General features: G+C 40.2%; 1 protein-coding gene across 1 annotated transcript in view; it reads right to left on the bottom strand.

The window, feature by feature from the left end:
• The window catches only part of TGFBR3 (transforming growth factor beta receptor 3), a 225,887-nt gene that overhangs the window by 132,181 nt on the left and 78,423 nt on the right, over positions 1-15,283 (bottom strand). The window contains exon 3 of the mRNA XM_074221691.1: positions 6,719-6,903. Coding sequence (XP_074077792.1) covers positions 6,719-6,903 — 185 coding nt within the window. The remainder of the gene's footprint in view (positions 1-6,718; positions 6,904-15,283) is intronic.

Genomic DNA, 15,283 nt, shown 5'->3' with positions numbered 1-15,283 from the left:
TTAGTCTGATGGATCTCAGATAGTTTGGCAAGGCCTATCTAAAATAATCTTTTTAAGTGAATAAAATGCATTGAATTATAAAACAAACAAGTTATTTTGAAATGTAGTTTTCAAAAAGATTTTTAAATCCATGGAGAATATTATCATTCTATAATAAATGATGAGCAGGTTAATTTCAGAAAAACCTGGAAAGACTTACATAAACTGATGCTGAGTGAAGTGAGCAGAACCAGAAGAACACTGTACATACTAACAGCAATATTGTGAAATGACCAACTATGATAGAATTAGCTCTTCTCAGCAATACAGTATCCAAAGACTATTAATTCCAAGAGACTTGTGACAGAAAATGTCATCCACAATCAGAGAAAGAACTATGGAGTCTAAATGGAAACATTTCTTTAAAAAATCCATGGACACCAAGTTAGAAAACTCAATGTTACATGATACCCCAAAAAGTCACTGATCCAGTTCCTGAAGCTCTACAGAAAAGGGGAACCTAGGTTCTCATGTGCAGTCTCTTCTTGTGGGGAGCTCTGATTATTGGGAACATTTTTTCACACAAGAACAAACCCATCTCTCTGCAACCACCACCCACTGCTCTCAAGCCTAATCCCTCTTCCATATTCTATTTAAATGTCTTCCCAAATCATCTCTCTAGGTTTTAAACATCCTCATCTCTTTCTAGGAGGTTGCAATGGATGAATCACTGGGTTTAGAATCTTTTTGAGTTCAAATATGGCCTCACACCAGCTATGTGACCCTGGGCAAGTCCCTTAAACCTATTAACTCCCTCAGTTTCCCCACATGTCAATAAACTGGAGAAGGAGCTGGCAAACCATTCCAATATCTTTTGTAAAAAAATTCCAAATAGGATCTTAAGGAGTCAGACATGACTAAAGAACAATAACAGATCTTTCATTGGATCTTTAGGAGTATAGTACCTTAGCCTCCTATTCCCACACATGGTAGATGCTTAATGTTTATTCACTGAAAGATTCCCCTCTGGATACACTCTAGCTGGTCAATGGAATCAGAAAGAGGGTTGGGATAGAACTGATAAAGGCAAGGGGATAATGGTAAATGAGAAATTTGGTATTGAAGACAAAGTCTTCAAACATGGAGATTACCATGAAGATTATTACTATGAAGGTATAAGGTCTATACAAGTTGAGTTGAAGTGTTCATCCTTCATCCTCAAAGAGGTTCAAAAACCATGAGGGTGATATCCTGACTTGTGAATCGGATTTAAGTGAGGCAGAGTTTTGCAAAGTCATCAGAATCCAGTGCAAAGTCCTGGCCCAGGATGCCAGGGGTGACCTCAATCTTTTATACCAAGGTCCTTTCCCAAGTCCCAGTTTGTTGAAAGGTAATGTCCATTTATTGTGCACAAGTGTATTCATAAACAAAAATAAGCATTTGAGCCCCATGAGGTAAGGGCAATAAATTCAATTCAACAAACAAATTTAGGAAGTATCTATGATATCCCACTCACTGTCCTGGGCTCTGGGGAAATAAAGATAACAACATAGAATAATCCCTGTGCATCAGGAAATTGATTTCCATTAAGATGAAATGCTGATGGAGATACCTGAAATTATCTCATAAGGCTGGAAGTCCTGAAAGCTTTAATCTACACTAATTTTCTTGGGATACCCTATATTTTTTTTAGGTTTTTGCAAGGCAAATGGGATTAAGTGGCTTGCCCAAGGCCATACAGCTAGGTAATTATTAAGTGTTTGAGACCAGATTTGAACCCAGGTACTCCTGACTCCAGGGCCAGTGCTTTATCCACTGCGCCACCTAGCTTCCCCTTGGGACACCCTATATTTAATGGAGATGTATTTCATCTTTTCTCATGAGGCCATGCTGGCTACCCCCCCGCCACAGGGCAGGGGCTGATTCACAATATCTAGAACATAATAAGAATGAAAAAATTCTTAATCATTGAATCATTTATAGGGTTCTTCTTCTGCAATAAGATGAGTGACCCTGGAAAAGTCATTGACCTTCTCTGGGCCTCAGGACACTGGGTGATCTCCAAGGTGACTTATGTGAGAGGGGAAGAACCTGGTCAAATTCTATCTGTAGTTCATGGCATGGGAATCAAAACTACATTTAATTAAAATTAGTGCCCTCTGACTTACAAAACCACAAAAGTAATGTCTTGGAACTGTGGCTACCTGCCTTCTTCAATACCTCAAAAAGGTCAGTATTTCAGATAGAAATTTTTATTTTTGCTTTCATCCTTTTTTCTTTCTTCCTCATTTTCTTAGTGATAGTGACTCTTTGGCATCAGATAAGGAAAGGAAAGAAGAAGTTCTTCAAGTGAAATGGGAGAGGTGTATGCTATCCTCATACCAGCGTTTCTGTGGAAGATTCTGCCAACTTGCATTTGAGGAAAATGATTAAATGATAACTTTCCCTAGTCTTCAATAAATCAGCATTAATTAAGTGCCTCCTGGATACAAAATAAACACTCCTTGCCCCCAAAGAGCTAATTTTCTATCAGGGAGCTGACACATAAAAGAGATGCAAAGTCACCAGAAGAGGCATGACATCAGAGCCTACCTTCCTCCTTCTTTCCTCCATTCCTATTGCTCTCCATATTTCAAAATAAATGATGGATTGTTAACATAGATAAGATAGGAGGAAATGGGCAGAGAGAAAGCGTGTGTGTGTGTGTGTGTGTGTGTGTGTGTGTGTGTGTGTGTGAGAGAGAGAGAGAGAGAGAGAGAGAGAGAGAGAAGGGATAAGACAGAGAAAAAGAGAGGGAGGATAAGACCAAGAGAGAAAGAGAAAGGGGGGAGGAGAGAGAGAGACAGAGAGGGGGAGACAGAAAGAGAAAGGGACAGAGAGGGAGAGGGAGAGTAGAGACAGACAGAGGAGACTTAGTTAACCTCTCAGAGTAAACAGTTGTTCAGGTCCAACAAAGCCAATACCACTTCAAAGAAAGGTCAAAAGTGAAAATTGGATTCCAGTAAACAAAATCACAGCCACTCCAACAACTAATTAAAGTGTTCTGCAGTAAATAAACCTCTGGTGTTGCTATCATTATTTCTAGACACAGGGGAAACATCCCAAAAGTCAATCTCTCCAGGCCAATGAGAGATGACGGAGGATGGGTGCATTGACTTTCCAAGTCAAAGGACAACTGCGAGTTGATTTTTCTAAGAATATTTGCTCCCCACCCCCAGGCCCCTTTGTTTCAGGATGCTTCTCCCCTATGAAAAATCTGACTTTTCAGAGTTGTTTACACTCTTCTGCACTCTGCTGTCGCCAGAGAGTCTTTCCCCAGCTTCCTGTCCGTTTGCAGGGGAGTTGTTTCCAAAGGCAGTGATGACAAGCAGGAGGTAAGGCCCACAGATTCAATAGACTGTCTACCACTATAAATTGATGAGGTCCTCAGGAGAACAGAGAAGTGATGCAATGACCCACACCGCCTTGGTACCAGGGGCTATCTTTGTGCTGCCTTATTTAAACTAGCTGCTGACCAATAAAACTCACAATTTCCTCAACATTTGGCTCTAATTATTTTGAGGCAGATTCTTGAGCACCTTTGCACATGGGAGAATGAGGAAATGAAAAGGTTGCAGGATTTCAAATCTGGGTCCCTGAGTCTGAATCTCAATCTTACTAACATGGTGACCTTGGGCAACACATGACACCTGCGCAGGCCTCTGTTTTCTTATCGGCAATATAAAAAGGCCGGAACAGATGGCTTCTGAGATCCAATTCAGTTCTAAATTCTGTGATCACAAGTGGGGCAGCTAGATATTCAAGGGATAGAGGCCAACCCTGCTGTCAGGAGGACCTGAGTTCAAATCCAAGGGATAGAGGCCAGCCTAATTTCAAATCTGGTCTCAGATACTTAGTAGCTATGTGATGTTGAACAAGTCACTTCACCCTGTCTGTCTCAGTTTCCTCATCTGTAAAATGAACAGGAGAAGGAAATTAGAACTACTCCAATATCTCTGCTGAGAAAAATCCAAATGGGATCACAAAGACTGAACAACAATGATTACAGGTATAAAAATAATTTTTTTTAAACTAAGCAATTGAATTGTAAGCTCTTTGAGGACAGGGACTATTTTTTAAATCTTCAATGTTTGGCACATAATAATCACTTAATAAATGCTGATTAACTGACTGGCCAATCTACAAATAATCCTCGAAATAAATCAATTCCATTTCCTGCACGGATCAATAATGGTATAGCCATAAAAAGTCCTCCACAGAGAACAACAAAAAGTCAGGCCAGATTACCAGGGAGGGGGGAAGGAGAGGTAGTAAAAGTAAAGAGAGCCAATGCAAATTTTATGGATTCAATAGGATTTTGGCAGACTTGATGAATTTTTAAAACTATTTGCAAGGCTGCAATGATATTATATTTCCATGTTCACATACACAGGAAATAAAAGATATTTAATACATTTTTTCACTCTTGTACTAGGATTCTCTCCATCCATCCCCCAACCTTCCATCTGTAAATAAACTCTTTTCATTTTTTCACCATTCCCTACCCTGTCCCTGGCCTTCTGGTACCTTTGCCCCTCCCCCCTTTATATACTCACAAATAACGTGTGAGTGTGTGTGTGTGTGTGTGTGTGTGTGTATCTAAGTCTCTGTCTCCTTTCTCTCTTTCTCTCCATACACACACACACAAAACAAATATGTGTGTGTATTCATAAATGATATCATTTTATGTCTCTATTGGATGGCTGAGTTACAGGACTGCTGGGATTTCCAAAGGTCACTTGGTATATTGTCTCAATTACAAAAGTGATGGACCACATCCATTCATGTCTCATGAGTCCTTGGGGAAGGAAATGTCCCACTTTCTTTTGGTAGCACTTGGGAACCATTCCTAATGTCTAAGTCAATTTTTTAATATACATATTCCAAAATACTTTTTTAAAAAGCTTCACTTGCTGACATTGTTTTTCAACAATAGGTTTAACCAAAGCTGCCTTTAGGAAATCTCATTTGTTTTCCCCTTCCGAACAGTTCTTTCAAAACCTTTCTCCGTCCAGTTTCTCTATTTTTTACTAATTGTACGCACACACACACACACACACACGAAGATAACTGGGCAGCCAAGTGAAACAGGTAGACTTGGAATCAGGAAGACCTGACACAAATACTTCTCAGCTGTGTGACCCTGAGCAGACCATTATCCTTCCAGCCTTAAGTCTCCTTATCTGTAAAAAGGGAAGAAGAAGAATAATAGTCCCTACTGCCCAAGATATTAGTGAGGATCAACTGAGATATCTTAAATGTGCAAGGTGAAACTTGCAAATAAGACTCGTCATCATGAGTTCAAATCCAGCTTCAGACACTGACTAGCTGTGTGACCCTGGCTAAGTCACTTAACTGCTGTCTACCTCATTTTCCTCATCTGCAAAAGGAGATAGAAAAGGAAATGGTAAAATGCTCAAATATCTTTTCCACGAAAACCCAAATGAAGAGTGGGACACAAATAAATACTATTAATAGTAATAATAATAATAATAATAATAAACAGCTCCTTAATGACAGGGAAGTTTTGATTTTGGTCTTTTCATGTCTAGAACTCAGCCCAAAGAAAGGTTGGTGTTTAAGAGGCTCCCCCTTAAACTTAAAACGGTCTGCAGCAGTTGATCTCACTTAGTATACTAAGATAAACAGAGTGGGCAAACTCTCCAGTCCTTTCTTGAAATGTTTTCCTTTCACTACAGCAATTGATCTGAATCTATTTTCAGAGTAAACATAAGAACTGCACAGTTAACACCAAAACTGCCCTTGGTCCTGTGGGCTGGGACAATTGTTTCTCAATCTCTCAGAATGAGATATCTATAAAGGAGCAATTCCGAGGGGGGGGGGGCTTCTTCCCAGTCCCTAGAGTCCCCAGCACTCAGTGAGCAGCATTTCCTTACTTCTCCTCCCCCTAGATGTGAAGAGGGAAATACATATTCCTAGGATAAAGGAGCTCACATATTTCTTACTGCAGCTGTGGAATGCCCCCCCCAAAATGATTTACAACATATTGGGGTGGGTTAAAATTATCTTATTTTGAAAACAGTCAACTCCACACTCTTTTTAAGATCAAAATCTGTCCTCTCTTTGCTTTGTTCTCTCAAGCTTCCCAACCCTGACCAAAGGGGAGGAATGGGAAGGAAGAAGAGGAAGGCATATAAGGGATACTAAATAAATGGTTTGGGAAGCTGTCCAGATCTGACCAGAAGAAAGGGCAACAAAAAATGATTTTCAGCAAAAAAATGTTTTTCCTGATCACTAATGTGAACAGGAAAACTAACTGACCTGGTCTGGAGTCAGGAAGACCAGGGTTCAAATCCAGCCTCAGAATGAGCTGGAGAAGGAAATGAGAAACCACTCTAATATCTTTGCCAAGAAACATCTATCAGTATCAGCATCAGCATCAGCATCATTATAACTGATGACCAACACCTCTGAAAAATGAACTTCTAAAGAAAAGTCTTTCAGATGCTGGGGTAGATTCCAAGTAATCACCAAGAGGAGACTCTCAAGTTCAATGGGCATCTAAGGCCCTTCTTGAAATGCTTCTCTCTTTCTCTAGCCCCCTTCTTCCCCAGATCAGAACACAATTCCCTTCTCATTCATATCTAAGTCCTGGTCCCCACAGCCCTCTAAGGAGGCCCTCCAGTGGGCTTGCTAATTAAAGGCTCAATGGCACGGACAGTAAACACATCCACCCTACCTCTCTCTCCGGCTGGCCAGGTCCTTCATCAGGATTGCGGAGGTTCAGGATATGGACCTCTTGAGGCAAACTGGTGGTGCCCCGGCTGGCACAGCCAGACAGAACAGTGAAACTCTCCAAAAGGGCTTGGACAGGGTGTGAGGAGTTGACGGGGGACAACATGCATTCTGTCTGAGGTACGGGACCTGCAGAGAGGACAAAAAAAAAACATACACGTGCTACTCAGAAACATCAGAATTCATCCAAACTTAGAAACCTGCATCCTCCTGGGATTTTGGAGGGTCTGCTTTAGGGTCCTCTAGCCACTGCCAACTTAGCTTAACCCAAGGATGACAATGGAGGTTTATAATTTCCAACATCAAGAAAAAATTGCTAAACTATTTTTCTAAGAAACCAATATGTTTCATTTCTTTTGAATGATTTTTTATTTAAAAATCCCTCACAATACTCTGCAAAATTCCTCTGGGCAAGGACACTCCCCATTTGACATTTTCACAGATCTCCTCCCAAACATCAAAAGAATTCCCCCCCCCCGAAAAGGATATTTAAAAAAAACTAGAAACAAGTATATTTTTTCATTAATTTACGTAATATATTCAAATGCATCATTCATTTGGCAAATAGATTAAGTACTTAATTAAGTACATAGCTGATATTCCATTGGTTCCCACAAAATATATAAAAAGACATAGAAGAGGTCAGTTGAGGACAAACTCTACAGCCTGTTGGGGGCAAACTCTACAGGAGAGTCACAAAATAAAAATGAGAATCACCCAGATGGGTAGTGATCTACACCAATGGAAGGAGGTATCCAAATCCACATTGAAGAGTTCACAGATCTACTAAAGAAAAGGAATATTGAAGAGTGAATTTCCCTCATTCAAGAAAACCCCAAATTCAATGAAAAAAAGTGCAAAAGAAGGTGACCTAACCCTACCAGATCTAAAATTATATTATAAAGCATCAGTCATCAAAACTATTTGGTATTGGCTAAGAAATAGAGTGATGGACCAGTGGAATAGACTCGGTGCAATAGCAGCAAACATTATAGTAATCTGCTGTTTGATAAACCCAAGGAGTCCAGCTATTGGGATAAAAATTCTCTCTTGGATAAAACCTGCTGGGATAATTGGAAGTTAGTATGGCAGAAACTTAGATTAGACCAACACCTCACACATCCTTTACCAAGATAAGATACAAATGGATACAGGATTTAGACATAAAAACAATATTATAAGCAAACTAGAAGATCAATGTCAGATCTATGGAAAGGGAGGTAGTTCATGGCTAAGGAAGAGATGGAGAACATCACTAAAAACAAACTAGATGATTTCAATTACATTAAATTAAAAAGCTTTTGCACAGACAAAACCACTGTAACCAAGATCAAAAGAAATGTAGTAAACTGGGAAGCAATCTTTATAACTAGTGTTTCTTAAAAAGGATTCATTTTTAAAATATACAGAGAACTGAGTCAAATTTTTAAAAAAAGCCATTCCCCAATTGGCAAATGGTCAAAGGGTATGCGAAGGCAATTTACAGAGGAGATCAAAGCAATCCATAGTCATATGAAAAATTGCTCTAAATCATTACTTATTAGAGAAATGCAAATTAAAGCTTCTCTGAGGTACCACCTCACACCTCTCAAACTGGCCAATATGACCAGAAAGGACAATGATCATTATTGGAAGGGATGGGGGAAATCTGGGACACTAATACATTGTTGGTAGAGCTGTGAATTCATCCAACCATTCTGGAGAACAATTTGGAATTATGCCCAAAGGGCAACCAAAATGTGCATACCCTTTGACCTAGCAATACCACTACTAGGTCTATACCCTGAAGAGATGATGAAAAGGGTAAAAACATTATTTGTACAAAAATATTTATAGCAGCCCTGTTTGTGGTGGCAAAGAACTGGAAATCAAGTAAATGTCCTTCAGTTGGGGAATGGCTTAGCAAACTGTGGTATATGTATGTCATGGAACACTACTGTTCTATTAGAAACCAGGAGGGATGGGAATTCAGGGAAGCCTGGAGGGATTTGCATGAACTGATGCTGAGTGAGATGAGCAGAACCAGAAAAACTCTGTACACCCTAACAGCAACATGGGGGTGATGTTCAACCTTGATGGACTCGCTCATTCCATCAGTGCAACAAAAACAGTTTGGGGCTCTCTACAATGAAGAATACCATCTGTATCCAGAGAAACAACTGTGGAGTTGGAACAAAGACCAAGAACTATTACCTTTAATTTAGGAAAAAACTTATATCTTATTGTCTGATCTTGCTATCTTTTATACTTTGTTTCTTCCTTAAGGATATGATTTCTCATCACATTCAATTTGGATCAATGTATACCATGGAAACAATGTAAAGACTGTCAAATTGCCTTCTGTGGGGGGGAAGGGAAGGAAGATTGGGGGGAAATTGTATAACTCAAAATAAATAAAATCTTTTTTTTAAAAAAAAATCCCAAAAGGGGTCCCAAAGAGTCAGACACAATTGAAAAAACTCAATTAAAAATTAGTCAGACTACCTCATCATTATGGACTACAAATCAACCTGTTAATAAACATTTAATAAATGCTTATAATGTGGCAAGTACTACCATGCTAAGTTCTTGAGATATAAATATAGTTTTAAAAAAACGGTTCCTATTTTCAAGGATTTTGCTTGCCTTCACGAGAGCAATTTCCCTGGGACCCTCCCACTTTAGGAAATACCTTCCCCTCACCACCGTTTTAGAAAATACATAATCCTCCCTATATTGCCTGGATTCTCTGTCCTAATTCCTCTTTGCCAACAATCTTGACCCCTAAGGATACCCTTCCTTTACCTTCCCTTCCCCTCACTCCTAACATTATTATATGTGCTGCCTTCCCACATAAGAATGCAAAATCCTTGAGAATAGAATTTTGCTTAACTATATTTATATCTCAAGAGCACAACATGGTATTGCTTGCCATATTGTAATCTGAGTGACCATGGCCAAGGTCTGAGGTTAAGGGTCCCTTCATCTCCCTGGACCTCTTTTTCCTTTCTTGAAGGTACTGGAGTTAAATGTGATGGCAGCTCCAGGTACCCATATGGATCTATAAGTCACATGCAGCTTATGATTTGTTGTCTGTTTCCACAGCTTCCCTGTGGGCACTGCCCTCACTCAGGTGCCCGGCCAGCACTGACCCACTGTCTCAACCCCATAAGCAGACACAATGCTTTTCCAAGTCTATTTAAGAACTGACCAGAATTATCTAAACCGATAGCAGTTATCTGGTTATGCCATGAGGTGTATGGCTTTTTCCAATACTCAGTGGCGCCCCAGGTCTTGGCTCTTTTCTGAGAGACAGCGTGAGGTGGCAGGGATACAGAGAATGGCAGCAGGAGCCCAGCACATCAGTCTCCCTTGACTGGGTCACTTGCACAAGGAGAACATTAGTAGAAGCAAAAATTTCCCCCACAGCACCCGGATCCACTCTCCTTTGCCAGGGCCCATGGGAGGTGTGGTATGTCTGATCCTAGAAGACGACAGAGAAAACTTTCCCCTACACAGCTCCAGTACCTCCATGGGGTTGATGGGAAGTTTATGCTGAGCTGCAAATTTTCATCTTAATATCATAAATTTGCCATTATCCTATCCGTGATAAATTAACAAATCAAAGCACAGCCAGAAATATTTTATGGCTTATCGAAACAAAAATCTAGCCAGATTTACCATTTACATTGACCTAGATAGCACCTCATTCCCCTCCTTTTCGCCCCCCATCCCTGGCAAACTGTCTTTATTTTCAATATATTTTGGAAATAAGTGAAAACACATGTGAAAGAAGAGATGGGGGGGAGGGGGGAACCAAGGTAATTTGATATAATGGATAGACCATTGACCTTGGAGTAGGGAAGACTAAAGTTTGAATCCCCACCTCAGATACTTAGTAGTTGCATGATTTTGGCCAAGTTAAATGGCTCCATTTAATCATCTGTAAAATAAAGGGGTCAGAGTTCCATGACCTCTGAGGTCCCTTCCACTCTAAATTTATGGTCCCTCATTTTTGTCTTGGCCTCTGTTACTACTGTAGGGAGTTCTAGGTGTGAAAATTTCCTTCACCAACAGGGGTTGGGGATTAATCCATGGCTAATAGTTTTAGAGAATTTTATGGAATACTGAACATTAAGTTTCTTGTCCACATACATAATTGGATTCCAGAGGCAAGAGTTGAATTCAGGTCTCCCTGAGACACAGCAGACCTAACTACAATATGATGTTGACTCTCCATCAGCTCCTTTAGAGTTGGATAAAATTTTACTAAAATTATGAGAGAACTAGAGTTTTTTAAAATGCTAAACTCCAGGATGGGAGGGGGGGAATGATAACAAGCAGATTCTTAACTTGAATTTAGGGTTTTCTCTATGGCCCCTGTCTCTAGGCATAAGTTGTACCTGTACTAGGTCTAGGATGAAAGGGAATGAAGGGGAATCAGGGAGAAAGTTTTTTTTTTAGTAACAATTTAGTAACAATTATTTAGTAACAAGTGGAACAAAATCAGTTTACAAGTATTGATTAATCACCTACTATGGGTCCAACTCTGGGTTAAGCACTGGAAATATGAAGACAAAAGTGAAATAAATACCCCTGGCCCTGAAAGAATTCACATTTTATTGGGGAAGATGACATGAACAAAAAAATTATATACTAAAAATCTATTTAATAATTAAAAGGTAGTTTGCAGGGTGAGATATTAGAAATTTAAGGAGATAGGGAAAGGTCTTATCTTAAAGGAAACTAGCTCCAATATGGAGATGAGGAAGGAATGTATTCCCATCACAGGACACTGCCTGGACAAAAGCACTGGAGTTAGGAGATGAAAAAATCATGGATAAAAAATAGTAAGAAGTTTAGTTTAGTGTCTCATACACAGTCCAAATGAATAAGTAAACAAAACATTGAGAAATAAAAGTATAAACTCCAAACCATTTACATGTTGATCAAAGGACCTCAGAGGTCTTTTCAATCTCAGAGATTCTTGGGACTGGGGAGGAGGGATCAGAAGGTGGGAAGAACACCTGTTGGAGGCTGGACCTATTATTTCACTGATTTCCATGGTTTGAAACATCGTCTGATGTCACACATCATCAAACTGCCTTCAACACATATGATAGTTCTAAAGTAGAGGTTTTTAATCTTATTTTGGGGGGGGTCATTTTGATGAAGCTTATGGAACCCTACTCAGAATAATGTTTTCAAATAAAGTGACCAAGGAAACTGACTGCAATGAAATAGTTGTCTAACTATCCTCTATCACCTATCTGTCTATAGTTATCTGTCTGTAATTATCTATCACCTATCTGTCTATAGCTATCTATCATCTATCTATATCTTTACTTATCTATCATCTATCTATCTATAGTTATCTGTCTGTAATTGTCACCTGTCTATAGCTGTCATCTATCTATATCTTTACTTATCTAACCTCTATCTTTCTATCATCTATCTGTCTATGGTTATCTGTCTGTAATTATCGATCACCTATCTGTCTGTAGCGACCATCTATCTGTAGTTATCTATCATCTATCTATCATAGAGATATTAAAACATGTTCATGGTTAAGAATATGCAACTTTCCCAGAGTCACATCACCAGCATATTAGAGACAACACTTGAACTCAAGTCTTTCTGTCTCCTCCATTCACACTATCCACTATGACTTCTTTTTTACAAAAGAGTCACAGGACAGGAACAGCTCTCATTTTATTTGACTCTGCCTATGTAACCCAGAAGGGTACACAACTGCTGCTATTTTTCTTGCCACAGCTGTAGTCCAGAGGTAGAGGGTCTTTCTCTGGTTCTTCTTCCCCTCTGCTCATTCTTTCCACTCTTCTTTCTTTGAACTCTCCATCTTGGTCAATACAAGAATATCTGCATACTTGCAGGTTCCCATGCCTGTCCTCAAAGCTCTGCCCTCTCTCTCCTCACCATCACAATCACTTGTACCAAAATCTTCAGTTCCACTTCAGAGAAGAGAAATGATCCTGAAATGAGGGAGGTGGTGCTTCTGGTTGCTGAGCAGCCAGTCCCATGGGGCTCCCCCCACCCTCAAAAGCTATCGAAGGCAGGAAACACACTTGTTTTTCTCCATTCTTCCTGAATACGACACATTGCTTTACACCTCTCCAGGTGGTATTTAAAATAGTGTATTTTCCCACCCACCCCTCCTAAACACACACACACACACACACACACACACACACACACAAAACACATCCTGCTCTCAACCTCATCCTGTCGACTTTTTGCTTTCCCTCAGAGCAGTCCCCAGCTTCAGAACAACCTCCCCTTCTCCTGTGACCACATCCTGATCCTAGGCACCCTTCAAACCCCCTCCTGCTCCTGGCCTCACCTCACAATGATGAATTTGGCCAAGAAGGTCCAGAACAGACTTCAGAATCTTTTTTTCTTGATCATGGAACCTTTTCAGTCTTGGTAAAATCAACGGACCCTTTTCTGAGAATTATATTACTGAGTGCATACATTAAAATACATAGGATTAAGAAGAAAATCAGTTCTCTTAAAAATAAAAGTATATTTTTTTCCCCATGCAAGTTCTCATGCCCCCTGAAATCTATCCCCTGACCTCATGGACCACCCCCTAGGGGGATCAGAGGCAAGGCAAACTCTTTAGTCTATAAACACCAGTCTTGGCTGATCCCCTTTGACATCATGGTGGAAGGTTTCCTTATTTTGGGGCTGCCGCAAGGTCAGTCACTACCTAAACAAACTCAGGAACTAGAAAAAACAGGTCCTGAATTTGCCAAGATGAGCACCTCATTACCCAGGGTGGCACAAAAGTTTCTTGACCAATCACTACTCCACTTTGCTGCCCGTACATGTAGTGGGGAGGCTGTTCCAGGCTCTGGCTTTTGGAGCCCAGCCCCTGCCCTTCTTCATCACAGACAGTAAGCCTTTACAGAAATCTTCAGAGTAACTGAATCATCGGATTTCAGATTTGGAAGGACCCTCCTCCTTCAACCCACAACTAATGAACCCCCTCTATGACACAAGCACCACCTTGCTTGGGGACCTTCAGTGAGAGGGAGCTCACTAACTCCCAGAAAGGCCTGAACTCTCATGATTTGGAGAACTCTCATTATTAGGAAGTTTTTCTTGATAACAAGCCAAAATCGGCTTGTTTCCAACTTCCATCCATTGCTCCTGGTTCTGCTCTCAGGGGCCAAATAGGATACATCTAATCTCTCCTCTATATGACAAACCTCCAGACAATGATCATTACTGTCAGTAAGCATTACGATGGGCTAGGCATTGTACAAGGAGCTAATAGGCATTGCAGAGATAACATGCATCTACAAATATGTACAAATAAAATCAATTAAACAATCAATGGGGGGGGGGTGGCTAGGTGGCACAGTGGATAAAGCACCGGCCCTGGAGTCAGGAGTACCTGGGTTCAAATCAGGTCTCAGACACTTAATAATTACCTAGCCGTGTGGCCTTGGGCAAGCCACTTAACCCCACTGCCTTGCAAAAACCTTAAAAAAAAACAATCAATGAAGATTTATTAAGCATTTACTATGGGTCAGACATGGTGCAAAGGAGTGGTGATACAAAGGAAGGCAAAAGACAGTCCCTACTCTCTCAAGAGCTAATAGTCTATTGGGAAGATAATATGCATCTACAACCAGGTACAAATAAAATCAATTCATCAATCAATGAACTTTTATTAAGCACCTACTATGGGTCAGACACAGTACAAAGGGCTGGCAATACAAACAAAGGCAAAAGACAGTCCCAGCCTCTTTTCCAAGCTAAACTGTACCAATTCCTTCAACCCACCTTCATTTAGAATGAACTCAATGGACTGCCCCATCTTAGTGGCCCTCAACTGAACAGCATCTAACTCGTCACTAGCCTGTCTATAAAATGTGACTCAAGCACACAAAATTTCAACGGTGGTCTGAGGCAGAATACAAAATTGCCACAACCCTCTGCTTGACTTTGCCACTCATGACCTGAGTGACATTAGAAATATCAATGCTAGCATCTTTATAGTGTTTGAAACTTTCTAAAGCACTTTAATTCTATTATTTTACTCTATTCTCACAACTCTGAAAGGCAGATGACATTGACATCTACATTTTTACAGATGAGGAAACTGAAGTATAATAAGCGAGTCGTCAGGGAGTCAGACATCACATAAGAGTCTGCAAACAAAATTTGAACCCACATCTTTCTGACACCAGGTCCCAAGGCCTCTGGGCATTCTGACGCCAACCTAGCTGCCTCTGGAGTTGCCTCACTCACATTGATGATCTCTCTAATCCCATTATGACCTTATGAACTGAAATCTTTCTTTTTTTGTCTTTTTTTTTCATTTTCTTTTAGAGGGTTTTCCTTTTTGAACCAAATCTTCACATTCCTAACATTCCGACTCATAAAAGCCAATCAGAGCCAGGCTCTGATGTCAGATTAGAAACTCCCCCAAGGGTACCATTATTGTCTTTCTTTGTATTTCCCAATGCTGTCCTCAACTAAAATTCCATCTTTTACAGTA

Source organism: Macrotis lagotis, chromosome 2, assembly GCF_037893015.1.
Source record: "Macrotis lagotis isolate mMagLag1 chromosome 2, bilby.v1.9.chrom.fasta, whole genome shotgun sequence".
NCBI classification, from domain to species: domain Eukaryota; kingdom Metazoa; phylum Chordata; class Mammalia; order Peramelemorphia; family Peramelidae; genus Macrotis; species Macrotis lagotis.
The sequence above is the reverse complement of the archived record's forward strand: the minus strand, read 5'-3'. Positions and strand labels throughout refer to the sequence as shown.